The 18,394-nt window shown below is 40.5% G+C and overlaps 1 protein-coding gene across 3 annotated transcripts in view; it reads right to left on the bottom strand.

The window, feature by feature from the left end:
* Positions 1-648: 648 nt before the first annotated feature.
* Positions 649-18,394, bottom strand: part of camkmt (calmodulin-lysine N-methyltransferase) — a 379,453-nt gene continuing 361,707 nt past the window's right edge. For all 3 annotated transcript variants that reach the window (XM_043695646.1, XM_043695648.1, XM_043695647.1), the window contains one exon: positions 649-964. In XM_043695646.1, coding sequence (XP_043551581.1) covers positions 863-964 — 102 coding nt within the window. In that variant the 3' untranslated portion in view covers positions 649-862. The remainder of the gene's footprint in view (positions 965-18,394) is intronic.

Genomic DNA, 18,394 nt, shown 5'->3' with positions numbered 1-18,394 from the left:
GCAATGATATAAGGATTTTCCTGAGAAAGATTGATGAGGAAAATTAAATATGTAAATATTTAGGAATCACTCTAAGAGCTTCACGATATCTACTGTGATAACATCAAATTGAGGTTTAGAAGCAATTATTCTAAAGCACAGGCTTAAAATAAGGTTAACACAGTGAGCTGCTAGAACCAAATCCCGCAAAAGGTTCATTCACTGCAGAAAGTAAGAAACTGCATGGATTCCTTGCACCTAAACAGATAATAACCACTCAGCACACTCCTTCATCTTGACACAAAACACTGAGACTAATCATACATAATTGGAAGGGAGGAGCAGAGGGTTGGCCAGGCTTTATCTCACAAAAGCTAAGTGGTCAAGTTTACAAGATTCCTGCAATGATGCAGATAGGTAAACGAAATTGAAAACCACCCAAGACTTCTGCAAAAATCTAGGTTTCTGGCAAAAAGGTGAAGAAAATAAAGAGATTTTGCAGATTACTTATTATTAATGAATTTTTTTCTGTATATTTTATTGAAAAATAAACAAATGCATACTGTTCTTTATGTAAGAAAACAGCATTTGGAAAATAATATATGTTAGAAAATAAATGACTTGACATTTTAAGTAACAAAGCAATCAAAAAAATTACATATATACCAATTTTAGTGAGGAAAATTGCTTTAATTGGAAAAGTATGGAACATTACAAATTCTGTGGATTTTCTGGGCGAGAAAAGAGGTAAGTTTACACTTGTGAATTTTCCTTAATCTTCACCAACAAAAGTATTCCTTCCATATGAGCGTCCTAACTGTGCTTTCATATTGTTGAGTGCAGCTGCTAGAGGAACCAAGAAAAGGGCAGCACATCACAGGTCTCAGCTTGGTTGGGCATTGCTGGCTGTTTCCTGCTTAGTTAGAGTGACGAGGACAGGATAGTGGAGGTTCTCATCATATCTTTCATTTTTTTCATCTTTCATCTGGAAGAAAAAGAACCATTTTGCTAAATCAAAATGAAAACACTTCCCATTATATTCAGATATCTCTGAAACTCATCTACCTAATGATAATCTTTTGTTGTGTGGTTTTATGTCCTCCATGAGTTTGGGTTCAAGACAGGTTGGTTAAAGCAAAGGAAAGGTTCTGACTTCAGGCTCTGGCTTCTTTATAATGCTGCTCGTTACATTTTAACCATGATGTGGAGATGCTGGTGTTTGGACCGGAGTGGACAAAGTTAAAAATCACACAACACCAGATTATTATAGTCCAACAGATTTATTTGGAAGCACTAGCTTTCACAACACTGCTCCTTCATCAGGTAGCTTTAGAAGGGGATCCTTTTCCAAAGCTACCTGAAGGAGCAGGGCTTTGAAAGTTAGTGCTTCCAAATAAACCTGTTGGACTATAACTTGGTGTTGTATGATTTTTAACTTTATTACATTTTAAGATTAAATAAAGGGTATTCAGAGGGGCAGCATTCTGGCTCAGTGATTAGCACTGCTGCCTCACAGTGCCAGGGACCCGGGTTCGATTCCAGTCTCAGGTGACTGTCTGTGTGGTGTGTGCACATTCTCCCAGTGTCTGCGTGGGTTTCCTCTGGGTACTCTGGTTTTCTCCCACAGTCCAAAGATGTGCAGGTTAGGTGAACTGGACCATGCTAAATTGCCCATAGTGTTCAGGGGTATATAGGTTTGGTGCATTAGTCATGGGAAATGTAGAGTAATAGGGTTGGGGAATGGGTCTAGGTGGGATACTCTTTGGAGGGTCGGTGTGGACTTGTTGGGCCGAATGGCCTGTTTCTGCACTGTAGAGATTCTACGTATACCCGGTTCTAATTTCACTGTTACATTATTGAAAGGTAATTCCATAAACTCTGCCATTTAAAATGTTGATCTAATCCATGTGCTTTTCTGCATGTGTTTCTAACATTTGCAAAGTTAAGGATCTCAATCTAGCTCTCTGTGTGTTTGTCTTTCTTCTTAAATCTACTTAGCTCTGTGAAATTATTGCAATGTTTTGGTGTCCCAAACCCCTGACACAACACCTCCTATTTTTCTCCCATCGTAAAACACCAATTTATATTCATATATTCTCAAATGAATTATCTAGAATACTTCTTTTTTAAAAACATCTACTGTATATTGTTTCCTTATATCTCCTACACCCATTTCAAGTCTTTGACTTGATTCATCTATGTCCATAGGTGGGTCAGGAAAGTCTGTGACAACTTGCAGGAATATGTGACGGTAAGAATCATAGAATCATCATAGCATCCCTACAGTGCAGATAGAAGCTATTCAACCCATCGAGTCTGCACTTACCCTCCAAAGCGCATCCCATACTTCCCACCCTATTCCCGTAACCCTGCCTTTACCATTGTTAACCCACCCAGCCTGCAAAACGTTGCATGGTGGGGCAGTTTAGCATGGCTGATCAACCTAACATTTACATGTTTGCACAGTGAGAGGAAACCCATGCAGACACGGGGAAAATGTGCAAACTCCACACAGATAGTCACCCAAGGCTGGAATCAAACCTGGGTCTCTGCTGCTATGAGGCATTAATGCTAACCACTGCGCCACCACAAGGTTGGTGAGTTTTCTTTTTCTCTGTTGGCTTTTGTTCGTGCTTGTTGAAGGGATCTGAGGTTGATGTAATTGCAGAAATTATGGGTAAGTTGCATCTTCTCTGTCATTAACCTATGGATAGTGTTAATTCTTCAAGACCGTTTTTAAAGTTATTACAGTATTAACTTGTTCTTCAATGCTTTTATGGATCTGTTCAAAGGCATGAATGGTAATGTTGGCCTGGATATGATTTGGTTTGATGCTTGGAAGATTCTTTGGACTGTAATAAAGTTTTGAGAAATGACCTATTTTTATATAATGAACGCATGGTTGATGTAAGGCTGGACAGTTTTGTATTTGGCGTTATTGGGTTTTGGAATGACACCTATGGTGAGATATTAGCCATCAGACTGCTTAGGATTTTATGTTGGTGTTGCCGCACATGATATATCTTTTCTGTTTGAGATCTGATTGAATGCTACATGTTGTCAACACTTTTGGTAGAATGTGTACAGTGTATGCAACTTTTGCTATATAATGATTTTTGGATAATTTTCTAGACTATGTAGCCACTGCAATTTCTGTCCTTGAGTTAGATCTTTTTTTACTGAAGAAGTTCAGTGATTGATTTATCTAAGAGACAGATGATTCTGAGACAACTGAGTTGTTACTCTAATTTTCAATAGTTGAATAACTCAGGTCACTAATGAAGCTACCTACAGTCTTTTTGGGACTGAATATTTGCTATTGAAGTGTAATCTTGCCAGCATCCTATTTGTTCTTGAAGTGAAATATTGATCAAAAACCTGTTAGATGACTGTCAAATATATACTTCATATCTGTCTGTTGCCAATGTAACACAAGATGTGATATTCTTCCCATATGGGTGAGAAGTATATAAACCAGTCCAGTGTTTGATTTGGTGCTCAATTCTGAATCTGGGTGCAACCTTAGAAATTGTGCAGTCCAAACTTGTCAATTTGCTGATAAGTCAAATAATTCTGAAAGCTTGGATTTTTCTGTTAGAAAAATTGATAAAAGTGAATTTTGTTTCATTGTCTGCTTGCACTTGATATCATTGATTATCTTCTTGGCCTCAATCAATGTGAGGATTTTGATCTCTTTGTTCAACACTCATTTCATTGTCTTGTTATATTCTAAGTTGACTAAAGTAGTTATTAAATCTTTGTTGTTCCAAAGATTGTTGCTGCAGAACCAAAATTGAAAACTGTTAAAGTTTCTGCAGTTCTAAATCTTTTTCCAATAAACTTCAGTTTTCCTTTATCAATATGGTCACAGTGATGAATGAAAACATTATCTTTTCAAGATGGATGAAGGATTTCTAAAAGATCTGTGGGTAGAAATCTTCTCAAAGTGTTGTCATTTAATAAGAATCAATGGTTTTTCGATTGTATCAAAGGTGGTTATCATGATTTTATAGAGATTGTTCTTTTTCTTTGGGCTTCTCCAGGGGTGTTTTCGCACTGGTCCGGTTCCCCCGACACAGCCTTGGATACAGGTGCCGTGTACTGGACCCTAGCCCATCTTTTGCGCTCGAAGCGAAAACACCTCAGAAGATGCTACAAGAGAAAGAACAATCATAACAGATGCCATTCACACCAATTTTTTTCCACTGCATCTGAGTTCTTTTTGCACCTCATTCATCACCATGTGATCAAATTCATGACTTTCGCTTTATTTCAGACCTTTTCTTAAACTAATAAAAAAACGAAGACTTCTCAGTTACTCAGTAAAACCTATGCTTCCTGCTCAAACTACCCAAACATTAAGATTGAACTAATTTTATTGTTGGGTTGGATCTTTTCCCATTGATTTACCTTACAACTATTTCTGAAGAGCTTTCTTTACTTTTGTTGACTTAGTTATCGTGTGGGTTGTTTAGAAATTGTGAAATCAGTGTTAGGAATCTTAACTGTTTACAGGCCTACTTTTTCTGTTTGAAAATGAAACTTAGTTCTTCTTTCCTCCAACTGATCAAATCTGCTTTGTGTGTTCACTATTTACCCACTTTCTGCAGGTGCTCAACATGGATTTATCCCCTTGGCTGCCAGTGGGCTTTTACTTACCTGACTGCTTCAACCTTGTTTTCTCTATCACTTGATGTAAAAGGCTTTTATTCAGGCTTGTACTTGTTTTTGTGATTCCTCTGCAGGAGTTTTCTGTACAGAGATCTTTCTTCTTAAAAGCAAGTGTAAGCTCTGTGGCTTTTCTCGCTGCTAGCAGTCTTAAAGTTATATTAGTAACTTTATGAAAAGGTGATTTTTTTTTTACAAAAATAAAAACAAAGTGAATTATTTCAGATATTCAGCATGTGTAATCGTTTTTATTTAAGCAAATTTCTTTGAGTTTCTCTTTTCTCCAAATGATTTCATGTGCGTTTCTTGATTCTCACTACTGCCAGTATTTTCTAGGAAGTTGACCCTATCACTACTCAAGTCTTTTATTGCATAATGTTGTGTACAAAATTACGAGGGATATAGATAAGATCAATAATAGAGGGATCAGTGATCAGGGGTGTAGATTTATGGTAAAGGGCAGGTGGTGTGGAGAGAATTCGAGGAGAATGTTTTTCAACCATAGGGTGGTGAGTATCTAAAAATCATTGCCTCAAAGAGCGGTAGAGACTGGAACTCTTTTCAACAGTTAAGAAGTATTTAGACAAGCATTTGAAGTATGATAGACTATGGGAAAAAAGTTGGAAAATGGGACGAGAGTAAATAGGTGTTTGATTGCCTTCATTGGTCAGTACATTGAGTATATAGGTTGGGATGTCATATTGTGGCTGTACAGGACATTGGTGAGGCCACTTTTAGAGTACCGTATTCAATTCTGGTCTCCCTGCTATAGGAAAGACATTGTTAAATCTGAAAGGGTTCAGAAAAGATTTACAATGATGTTGCTGGGACTGGAGGGTTTGAGCTATTAGGGGAGACTGAATAGGCTGGGGCCTTTTACCCTGGATTGTTGGAGGCTGTGGATGACTTTATATAAGTTTATAAAATCCTGAGAGGCGTGGATAGGATAAAGAGCCAACGTCTTTTTCCCAGGGTTGGGGAGTCCAAAACTAGACGGCTTAAAGTGAGAGGGGAATGATTTAAAAGGGACCTGCGGGCAACTTTTTCACACAGGGGGTGATGTGTGTAAGAAACAAGCTGCCAGAGGTGGAGACAGGCACAATTACAGCATTTAAAAGGCATTTCAACGGGTATGTGAATACGAATGGTTTAGAGGGATATGGGTCAAATGCTGACAAATATGACTAGATCAGTTTAGGATATCTAGTTGGCATAGACGAGTTGGACCAAAGGGTCTGTTTCTGTGCTGAATGACCCTCTTGATAGCTGTCGACATGATGAGCTGAAGGACTTCTTTCTATGCTGCAAAACTACATGACTTTATTCCTACATCCATGGGTTTGGGTTCAAGAAAAGCTGATCAATACGAAGGCAAGATCAAAAACCATTTTCAGGCTTGGCTTCTTTATAACAGTGTTTATTATATATTTAGACTATTTAGAATAATACATGGTTTTCAGAGATATACCAGACTCTAGTCTTACTGTTACTGTGCTTCTAATATTCACATAGGAAGCCTTCAGGTTTCTGACTAATGTTTCTTGTGTTTCTCTTTTTATTCTTAAATAGCACAGTGTGGATGAAGTTATGTCCAGTAAGGAGCAACTCCATGACAACACTGCAAGGTCCTAAAGTCCTTACACAACAGATACAAATACTCCTTGGTTTGAAAAACTAAGCTGTTCCTTCTTCTCTTCTCCCACCTTGCCACCTCCACTTCAATTAAGACTGAGGCAAGAAGGCCTATGGATAACCTTCCTATCCCACTGCCCATTTTAATTTTATTTATTCATTGAATGTAAGTGTCAGCAATTATTGCCCATTCCTAATTGTCCAGAGGCCAACTAAGAGGCTATGGCTCTAGAGTCACATGTAGGGCAGACCAGGTAAGGACATCAGATTTCCTTCCCTAAAGGAGCCAGATTGATTTTTACAATAATTGACAACTTTTAAATTACTTAAAAACTGAATTCAAGTTTCACCATGTCATGGTGGAATTCAAACAAGTTTCCCCTGAACATTAGCTTGGCTTTCTAGATTACTACTTAGTGACACTATGCTACCACCTCCTGCCAGTTGAAGTCAATTCTTCATGATATTTACCCAGTGATGGACTAAAGACATGCCATGCAAGGAGTTCAAAATGCAAAGCTGAAAATGTGTTGCTGGAAAAGCGCAGCAGGTCAGGCAGCATCCGGGAACAGGAGAATCGACGTTTCGGGCATAAGCCCTTCTTCAGGAATGAGGAAAGTGTGTCCAGCAGGCTAAGATAAACGGTAGGGAGGAGGGACTTCGGGGGAGGGACGTCAGATCCTAGGTGGAAGATGAGGCGCTCTTCCTCCAATCGTCGTTTTGTTGTGGTCTGGCGATGGAGGAGTCCAAAGACTTGCATATTCTTGGTGGAGTGGGAGGGGGAGTTGAAGTGTTGAGCCACAGGGTGGTTGGGTTGGTTGGTCCGGGTGTCCCAGAGGTGTTCTCTGAAACGCTCCGCAAGTAGGCGGCCTGTCTCCCCAATATAGGGGAGAAGGTGTCGGGGGGGAGAAGGCTTGGGGGGAGGGGGGGGGGGGGGGGGACTACGTTCAAAATGCAAATCCGAACATGTTTGCTTGTAGGCTCTGATGGGGTTATCCCTTGTTCAAAGATACTCAGGGCCTGAATGGAGGACCTGGCACTGGGAAACGGGTGGGAGTCCCTGAAAGCCACCCTCTTTACTTGTTGCTAGCTTGCTTCCCCAACCACATATTGCGTTCCCATCATCACTCAACTTTGCCTGGGACTCTCCTGATCCAAAGCCTTGGATGGTGTTGCTGAACACAGAAGAGCCACTGATCTCAGATTTCCTGGAGTTCTTGGTAGGTTGGGCCTCTGTCCCCAGGGTAATTGACACTGCTGGCTAAGTACTTGATAGGGACTGAATTGCACGGGATATTCTTTAAAACACCCAACTTGAGACTTTTGCTGACTCTTAAGCTGGCGAACTAGATGACTGTCATCTCCATTAAATCCAGCTCACTGTAATTGAGCTTTCACCTCTGAACTAGGAGAGGGTGGAGGAAATTGCAAACAACAGTCAGGGTTCCTGTTGCTGACTGCCATTCAGTAATAACTGCAATAAGAGTGGCCATTGGTTGATGACCATATTGGCTTAAGCTCTGATATCCCAAGGTAAGGGGGTCTGCTGAAACTTTTACATCTCAAAGTGAGGGTGGTTAGTTACTTATGAAAGTGATGTTTTCAGGACAGGATACTGGAAAAAGTTGGAAAGGTTAGGGGTAAACTGGAAATATCTTAACTTTGCACATTATGACCATTCAATGTTATTTTAGGGAGGCAGCAAATGAGGAACATTGCATTTCCCAACTAACCAAAAAATGCAAGCAAGCTCTGTTAGAAGGTTATTCCTGTCACCAGCCCATATTCTGTATAAAATAATGGCAGAGGAGGTAAATGAATCTCTAAAATTGTATAACGTACACTGTCTAGTTCACAAATGAAGACCAGTCACTTGTTTGAAAAGTTAATAGTGTTCAGCCCCACACCTGAACATTATTTGTCAGCTTCTGGAAGGAAGGCAAAAATGGATGGGTGGGGCAATGGGAGGAAGGTGTTAAAAAATGAAATTTACTTAAAAATAGGACAATGATGTACAGGGCAGTAGTGTTTGAGATGGGAACAATGAATCAGTGGGCCACTGTGAACAATGTCAGATCTGTGGCAATTAGTAAAGGTGCAATGTTGTTCCTCCTGATCACTGTTAATCATCTTACTGAGTGGTTGTTAAGTCCACGTTTTGCTCGACAAATTGCCAAGAACTGACAATTTTCAACTCACAAAACACCCCATCCTCAAAGTATGAGGCTGAGTAGTCATCTCCTGCAGAGAACAGCTGGGGTGTGTGACATGAGGGTCTAATGCAAAATAGAAAATTAAAATTCATGAATCTCTTCACAATCATTTGTGTAACAAGATTAGGATGAGACAGCAGAAAATAGCTTGTATTATCAGCCTTCTTACAGTTCTCCAGCTGGTTATATTCTATTCTAAAACAGTACAGATAAGAGGATAACATATAGCCTTAAGAAGAAAAATGCTCATCCTGAGTTGGAGAAATATGGATTAAATTGAATAAGGACTCACTACAGCAATTTTATTTTAAAGGACAATATTGTAGAAAGGACAATATTGTAGAAAACACATAGAACATATCAGATTTTAGACGATGTTCAACATACATGAACAGATCACAAAAAAAAACTGTCTCATTCCCAGTCAGAGCAGACCTTTCTCAGTCCTCAGGTACTATTGTCACCCTTTTAAATCATGGTTCCAGGGATAAGGACCTTAGTAATAAATATAATGGAACGTCTACCAGCAGTTCGAGATGGAGAGAGAGGGCATCAAGCAGGGGAGTTTTACTTAGATTACTTACAGTATGGAAACAGGCCCTTCGGCCCAACAAGTCCACACCGACCCGCCGAAGCGCATCCATCCAGACCCATTCCCCTACATTTACCCCTGCACCTAACACTACAGGCAATTTAGCATGGCCAATTCACCTAACCTGCACATCTTTGGACTGTGGGAGGAAACCGGAGCACCCGGAGGAAACACACACAGACACGGGAAGAATGTGCAAACTCCACACAGACAGTCGCCTGAGGCGGGAATTGAACCCGGGTTTCTGGCGCTGAGGCAGCAGTGCTAACCACTGTGTCACCATGCCGCCCAAACAGTTCAAACAGTTGTACCAGGGCCTCCATCAACAGGTGGCGATGATGAGTGTGGGAGGGCTCATTGGTAGAAGGAAAAGACAGACAAAGTATTCCTCAACCCAATGTAAAATACAGACTTCATTCTGTGTAAAATCTGTAAATAATTCCTTGTTTAACCTTTGGTTTCACTTCATGTTTGCAATGATTTTAGTGGAATAAAGAAACCCTGCTTTGTGATCATTGGGCCATCCATGTTCAAGGAGAAAGTGAGGACTGCAGATGCTGGAGATCAGAGCTGAAAATGTGTTGCTGGAAAAGCGCAGCGGGTCAGGCAGCATCCAAGGAACAGGAGAATCGACGTTTCGGGGCATAAGCCCTTCTTCAGGAATGAGGAAAGTGTGTCCAGCAGGCTAAGATAAAAGGTAGGGAGGAGGGACTTGGGGGAGGGGCGTTGGAAATGCGATAGGTGGAGGGAGGTCAAGGTGAGGGTGATAGGCCGGAATGGGGTGGGGGCGGAGAGGTCAGGAAGAAGATTGTAAGTCAAACATTACATCTCTTGTGCAGGATTCTACAGCATAGGTATCTTGTCATAACAGACAAGGTTAAAGGTGTCTGGCCAAGTGGGTGATGGAGAAATTGAAAGTAGCAGTGTCTGAGAGACAGGTTAAAGCTGCTCCAGGATCACTGGAGCATCAGATATTGGCAGAGGAAGTCAGAATTGAGGCAGATGTTCACTTGATGTTACAGAGGGAGGGAGGCAGTACTCTTGCTAGGATACTCTACTTACCAATGTGCAGAAAACTGGAAAGATTCGGGGGAAGGCTGGAAACATATGATGATCTGGCAATTGAAGACTGGACTGAGGATGTCAAGCTGATTATGGCATCCAGAGGCCAAGATGTGGGTGAGCAGGTGGCTTTGGTGACGGAACATTTACACAGGAAAGCCAGTTGGGAAATAGTGGAAGGAGTACAAATGTTCAAATACGTCTGTGGCAGATCTTTGAAATATTAACATAGGTTTGGGCAGATATCAGTGGCCTGACATACCCATTGCAAAGGTTTTATGAGTCGAAGGAAGGTGAAGGGGTGGATCTGGTTTCTGCATTATCCTTTGGATCCTTCCCTTAAATTGGCCAGAGACAGGCATTTGAAGGACTATCTAGCTAGCAGAAGTAGTGAGGGATTGGAATGTCCAGATGAAGCTGAGGAGGCATAATAGTGACACACCTCAAATACCTTTCTTTGAAGCACAAGAATGTATTATTCAGATCATAGGATCCAATCTTTCCCCAAGACCAAGATAAAGAAAACCATCAGGAAGGTGACTGTTGGTGAAGACAAGGGTGTAAACCTCAGACTAAAGGGTCAGGGGGAACAGACAGCAATAAGCAAGCACAGATAGTGCTCTCTTATCTCCAAGGATGTTCCGAAGAGGTGTTCAAATTGACAGGACCGGGTACTTCAAACATGACTGCCCTTAGCAACCATGGCTGCCATTACCATCAGCCACAGAAACTCCATTCAGTGTAATGGCCTTTTCTTCTCACATTATACTGTATATACTCAGTGGGAGTCAGGCAGGGGTCAGGATCCTTCAGAACAAGGCTCAATCCTATGTACAGTAGTAGTGAGCCTGAAATGTGGCAAGGTGTAAGCATTATTCCAAAACGGCATAAGAGACGACACATCAGTTTTTACTCGTCATTTTTCCCAGAAGTATCTTGCTGAAGATTGAGTTTTGATTGATGTCTGTTCTCTCATCCAGGTCTCTGCTTTGCATGGGATGGACATTCGCTATCATGGTTCCATTGAGTTCTGGATGATATTTCTCTCTCTATTCATATGCTGGGGTTTCTAATAGTTTGTTCAATACTGCATTGGAAGTATGGCAGTTGGGAATATCTGCAGAGTTGAAGTCTAATGTATTAAGAAATATCTAGTCATCCTTTGAAAGTATATACAGTGATTGCTCCAAGCAGCAAATTGCAAGGTTGGCACATTGGGCACAGGAGCCTTTGACCTTGTTTGACGCACACAAAGTGTATTAGTCTGTATGGTTCTCTAGAACTGTCACAGGAAACTGTGATATTCTTTTAGCCATGTGCACCATCACATATCTTGAATGGTCATGTCAGCCAGCTCTAACTAGTCAACATTAGGCCTTGCTAGAAAGTCATGTGTAGCATAGCTCCCACTTGGTGGAACTCTGGAAGTCACCCTTGCCATAATGGGTGAAAAGAATAGAGTACCAATGCAGATTTCCAACATCAGCAACAATGATGTTTACTTCCAACCAAGAATGTCCATAAGTCTCCTTAACCCTGCCAGTGTTGTGAACAGTGGATCAACTAGAGGGGATATCTCTAACCTCATTTCATAAAAGGCCATTGGCAAGTTGGAGGAGACCCAGAAGAGGCAATTGGTTTCTATTCTCACCAAGTAGAAGACAACTTTCAGTAAAGATCACAATGACATTGGAGATTGCGACCTGGTAAGCCATCGGATTGTGACCAAAGGTAAGTGTCCAGTAAACATTCCAGACTGCTGGATCCCACTCATCAATGGGAGGAAATCTAGGACTATTTGCAGAAGTCATTGGAATAATGTGTTATCTGAGAGTCATCAAGTCTGTAACACCTTCCATATAGTCCTTGTGAAGAAGAAAGAAGGACACTTTAAGCAAAGGCGCTTAAGGTTGCTATCCTCTGCCTGGGATTGAGGAAGCATCGCAAGTTCCCAGAGGTGCAAAGTCTTTCTGCAGTTTTGATTTGGACCACAGTTATTATCAGCTACCCATCACTGAGCAAGACATTGTAACAAAGAGATTTCAAATAGGCAGTAGAGCCTTTATGAATACATAAGTAGTTCATTTGGGGTCTACATTGTTCCTGCTACCTTCACGTGTGAGATAGATACATTTATTGGCAATCCTAATTTCCAGTCCCTCCTTTGTATCTGGACAACATACTTTTCTTTGACTTCATAATCCAGGAGACTCTTGCAAAACTAAACACCATCCCAGCCCACTTGTCTTAGTTTTAACCTGAAAGTCAAACCAGAGCAGTGCTGACTTTTCTCGACAGAAGTACGGTACTTAACACTTCATTAGAAGGAAGGCAATACTCCTGATGATGAGAAAGTCCATGTGGTACAGCAGTACCCTCACTTAAGATTGGGAGGGCACTATGGGAGTTCCTTGGTCTAGTGGGCTACCATAGGAGATTTGTGCAAGGCTATTCACAGTTGGTCACCTGATTCCATGATTTACAGAGGAAGTCAAACAATGTTTAGGAGAGGATGTGTGAAGTGTGATTCTTCACGGAGCAGCACAGGGAGTTTGACACCAGCATCTTAAGCCTCGTTTGCACCCTTAAGCAGAAGCTTGTCTTATCATCTGTCCTTGGCTACCCAGATTTCTGACTCCCCCATCACATTGGAAACTGCTGACAATGTGCCTGGCCTAAGAATGGTGTTGTTACAGGTTCATGGACAGTAGAGGGTGGTTATCGCTTACGTCAGTTGGAGTCTCAAACTGAATGAGTGGAATATAGAGAATTACTCCAACATGAAACTCGAACTGCTGGCTTTCAAGTAGGCTATTTCCTATAAAATCAGACATTGGTGTACAGTTTGAACTGTTTTTAGACAACAACCCACTCATCTATTTTTAAACGTCCACCAAGCAGAAGCAACATACACCCAAAAGGCTGTTGAATGTGTGCAGTTCCAGAACAGTTCAGGCAAAGGTTATGCAATGCAGATACACTTAAGTAGAAGACTGACCACAGGAGGAACCCATTCGTGCCAGGTTGGGGGAGTGCTATAGAAAATGCCATGCCAATGTTGACCCTGTTCCCTATGACATTTCAATTAAGATTTAGCAGAATGATGCACTTAAATTATATTAGATTAGATTAGATTAATTACAGTGTGGAAACAGGTCCTTCGGCCCAACAAGTCCACACCGACCCGCCGAAGCGTAACCCAGACCCATTCGCCTACATTTACCCCTTCACCTAAACTACGGGCAATTTAGCATGGCCAATTCACCTAACCTGCACATTTTTGGATTGTGGGAGGAAACCGGAGCACCCGGAGGAAACCCACGCCGACATAGGGAGAATGTGCAAACTCCACGGAGAGAGTCGCCTTAGGTGGGAATTGAACCCGAGTCTCAGGCGTGGTGAAGCAGCAGTGCTAACCACTGTGCCGCCCACAAATGTGAGATCGAAACCAGGTTCAGACAGGTAGAGCTAGGTTGGTTTCATTTTGCTATCTACCTTGATAGAGGACTTCAAGTAGATTTGGCTTCAAGTAGATTAGCGTGGGCATATTCCTGATGAAGGACATTTGCCTGATTTTTGATTTTTTGTTGATTCTCCTGCTCCTCAGATCCTGCTGTGCTTTTCTAGCACCATACTCTCGACTCTAATCTCCAGCATCTGCAGTCCTCACTTTCGCCTACCATTACTGCAAGGCCTAACATCCATCAAACCCATGCAGCTGATGAGGTATTCTGAGCAGGCACTGAAACTGTAGAGGTTTTAATTTATATAAACCACACACATTACATTATCATTCATTTTACAGTTTGAATTTTAAAGTAGTGGCATGTAGGTTTTGGTTTATGTGTTTCAGGGGGCTTAATAATTAACTGGTCCGTCTTTCAGGAGCTAGGAGTCTTAAACCAGTATGTATCAAAGAACAGGGAACTGTGCCACTTCTGAGTCATAATGGAAGCTCAGTTGTGTGAATAACCAATGACGAGGGTTATATCAAGCTCTCAAGACCAGGAATTGAAAGAAACAATTTAGTCAAATTTATAGATATAATATTAAAGGGAACTCTTCTCCGATATTTGAGTATTGTAAAGTGATGGTGTTGGAATAGCTGGAATTTTCTTCTGCCATGTATGGAAATCTTTCAATGTGCTACATGGAAATAGCATTGTTTGTTCTATTTTGTTTTAATTTCTTTTGTGTAATAAGCTTGCATTTTAATATTAAACCTAGATGCATAATGATGCATGTTTGTGTTTCAGTGGAAGACTTTGTTAAACACAGAATAAACAAAATATGATCTATAAGCCCGATTTCAGACTGGCATCTGACACGTGCAGTAGCAACATCAGCTGGGATCATAAGTAGGTGCTGGAAAAGGATTGGGGAGGAGGATGGAGTCCTCTCTCAGCAGTCATGGCAAGGAGAGAGAGGTGAACGAAATCATCATTCCGGATAGCCTCAAGTGTCGAGTATTGATAGCAGTTCATGACTAAACAGGACAGAAAAGACAATTGCCCTGAGCAGAGAATAGTGTTATTGGCTCAGGATGGCTGCTGGTATTGATGACAACTGTCAACATTGACAGAAGTATAAACAGGTAAAAACAAGGACTACAGATGCAGTATACCTCATTGACTGAGGTATACTGTGGCCAAATCAAGGAAGTAACTTAAACTCTGCATGGGATCCCTAGTTGCCAAAAGACCTCATGCAATTGATTTTATGGTTCTTGACCCCAGTAGTAATGGAACTGTGCATGTTTTTGTACTGAAAGATATCTTCACCAAGTTCACACAGGCCATTCCCACCTGTACCCAAAGACCTAAACTATAGCCAAAGTGTTAGTGCCTGATTAATTTGCCCAATACAGTGTTGAATGTTATATTCATTGTGATCAGGGGCACAACTTTGAGAACCAGATCCTACAGGAGCTTTGCAAGGTCTATGGTATTGTTAAGAGCTGCAGCATTCTCTAGCATCTAGACAGTAATGGATAATTGAAGAATTCAAGTACAATGCATGACTGTGCACTTCTTTCTTCCTAAGAGTAAACAAAGGAGCCTGAGTACCTTCCAGAACTGGTTTATGTTTATAAAGTGGCCCACACTCATCCCCAGACTATTTTCCACCCTACCTGTTCTTCAATTAAGACCCGCTCCCTCCTGTATACCATCCTCTAAGGCTCGTGTACCTTTAGATTGAGGGAATCTTGTTAATAAGTGGATAGCTGAGGACTGCACAAGGCTAAGCCAGGTGTTTGAGACGTGACCACAAGGTGTGAGAGAGCAGTGTTGAGAAGAAAAACCACGAACAGTCACAAAGCTGACAGGATTGAACTTCCAATCAGTACATGGGTATTCTTCCAAAATCAGGGATCAAAAGAAGATAGAGGATGTGTGGGACCCTGAACCCCACAGAGTCATCAAGCAACCAGACAGAGCTGGCTGCATCCATGTTGTTAAAACAAGAGTTAAAGGACAGCCTCAGAAAACAATTTATAGAAATGAGTTGCTTGAGGTCAAAAGTCTAGTGGATGATGTCGAGACAAGCAGATCACTCAGTGTTATTGCAGAACTCGAAGTGTCAGTACTACTTATGTTATATTTATACAAACATTTTGTGTGTTTTCCCATTGAGCCAGTTTTTCAGCTTGGAATGTTGTGAAATAACAGTGGCATATCTGCCAGCAGCTAAATCATGGAGTCATAGGCCAATAGGAATCAGAGGTGTTCTTGATTTAGAGTCACTAAATTGTCAGGAATTGTGAATGGTGCTCATGCTTGGAATGAAAAGAGCAATTAAAATTGTCAGTTCTACCGGGTGGAGCTAGCAGAAGAGAACAGCAATGGAATATCATTGAGTGAACTCTAAGTGTCAAACTGGAACAGGCAAATTAAAGTGAATTCCTAAGCGCCGTGGCATATCCTGATTTGGTCCCAGTAGGGGGAAAATCCTCAAGAGCCTATAATGTATAGGGGAGTTCTCAGGTGGGAACTAAGCAAAAAAAAAGCAAGTGATATTTTTAGATTTAAATAATAAGGGCTTAGAAAATAAATTATTAAGTTAGCCGTACTTTGTTAATTCTTTTGCAGTGTAAGGTTTTGTCCTAAATATGAAATCTTGTGGTATAATTTATTTCAATTAATAACTGGAAGTTTGTTTTACTTTTTAAAAAGTTAACATCTCACTTGATCATTACAGGGATACAATGGTTATCCAGTTCAATTGGACTGGATCAGAAACAGTCCAATTAGAGGGTGGCAACAGCACAACAGGAAGCTAGTCACAGTTATGCCATTCAATTAAAACTACCCATAAAAAGGTGCACAGCAGAGGACACTCATCCAATGGCACACAGGTGAAGCAGAGTGATGGAGCAAGTGGTCTGGATACACTTGGTAAGTAAAGGAGATTTTAGGGGCCCATTAACCCTGCACGGCTAATCTACTTCACCACCATTTTCCTGCACAAACCTTGTATCCTTCGATGTTCTTAATATACCAATTAACCTTTGCTTATTCAACCCTCAGTGTCCACGCAATTCACAAGTTTTAGGTGAGAAGTGTATTAGTTTACTCAGTATTTGGCTGGATGTTTGCAGTAACAATTCTCAAGGGACTCAATATGACTTTTAATTTAAAAGTGTTTACCTGCAGATTTAACAAACAAATTATTCTTGGCATGCAACATCTCTGGCAAGGCCAAATTGTTTATCCATCTCTAATGACCTCTGATAAAGTGGTGTTGAATCAGTCTTAGACATGTAGCAAATGACATTAGAGAGTACAACCTACTAACAGAGAATAGTTGCCTAAAGGTGAAAGTTGAAAGCTAAGTATAAAAACAAAAAAGGCAGAGACAGAAAACATAATTCCAGTAGCCATTGTGGAAAGTAGCAGAAATAATATACATTATAAGAATATGATTCCTCTCTGTAGTTCTGAGTCTGAATGAAATGACCATTGGGGAGGATTGAAGTGGATATGTGGCTATCTCTACCAAAGAAGAAACAAACTTGTAGCCCTGGCATTACTGCTTTGTACAAAAAGATAAAGTTGAGAAGTTCATTATTTTATCATTTGGATACCTGTTAATTAGATGGCAATGAAGTCTTTGACCTTCTGTTAGGGCTCTTTGATGAAATTTACAAGGAAGATTGAACTTTGATAAATTTTAGAACTAAAGATGAGCATTCGAAGGCAGAATACATTGTGGAGGTTAACAGATTGTAAGATTGAGAGTTCACTCAGGGATTCCTTAGATCAGAAGGTGCTTAAATTGTTATATTGTGCTAAAGTCACATCTAGACAGAGTTCTAGTTGTAACTGATGTTCAGTTCGCAGAAGGAGATGGTGTCAAAACAAACAGCTGCTGTCTTGAAAGAATCACTGAGGGAACAGTCATTTCCTTCAGCCTTTCTGGATGAAATGGTACATTCCAAGGTGACACTCAAAATAGGAGACTCAACAATTGCCAGCTTTTGGAATAGTTCAGATAATGGTCACAGACACTGACACAATGGATGGATATAAATAGGCAGAATTATGAATCAAACTGCTTTCAGGAGATCTTGCTACTGTTACAGAAGACAAAACTGGAACAGCAATAAAAAAATGAATGAATCCTGGCAAAGGCAAGGAAGAATTAATATGTACTTTAGCTAAGATTCAAAATATGATATACGATGAACTGCCCAGAGTGAACAGGTATGATTCTCAAAATTAGACAAAATGAGACTGAGGAACAGAATGAAAATAATGATGATTCTGGACAATTATACTGTTAAGCAGGAATTTTAGATGAATGTGTTAGCATGGATTTTGTATATGTGCAGTGCAGGATAGTGCTCATACTTCAACTCGATTCACTGAGTCCTGAAGATTGAAACATGTTAAAGAATATCAAAATACTACTTGTTTTAAGTCTGGCAATGACAATGCTCTGTGGATACTTTATATGTGAGAAACTGCTGTTGAGTTAAATTTTTATGAAAAAATTACAAATAAAGCCTGACATGGAGTATGATAAGTAATTATTTTTTATTAAGTTTGTGGATCCACTGTTAAGTTTTTGTTAGAAAGTTACAATGGCTAAAATTCCTCAATAGTGTTGTATTAATGACATCATTCGATAAGAAACAGGGAAAACGAACTGCCTAAGCTGCATAGACCATTTACTTGTCCGATTTGTAAAATGTTAAAAACCTTCTGAAAGGATGCAGGTGTGGTTGACTAAATTTAAATGTGGCTTA

This window comes from Chiloscyllium plagiosum, chromosome 9 (assembly GCF_004010195.1).
Source record: "Chiloscyllium plagiosum isolate BGI_BamShark_2017 chromosome 9, ASM401019v2, whole genome shotgun sequence".
Lineage (NCBI taxonomy): Eukaryota > Metazoa > Chordata > Chondrichthyes > Orectolobiformes > Hemiscylliidae > Chiloscyllium > Chiloscyllium plagiosum.
Note: the sequence above shows the minus strand (reverse complement) of the source record. Positions and strands in the feature narration are given on the sequence as shown.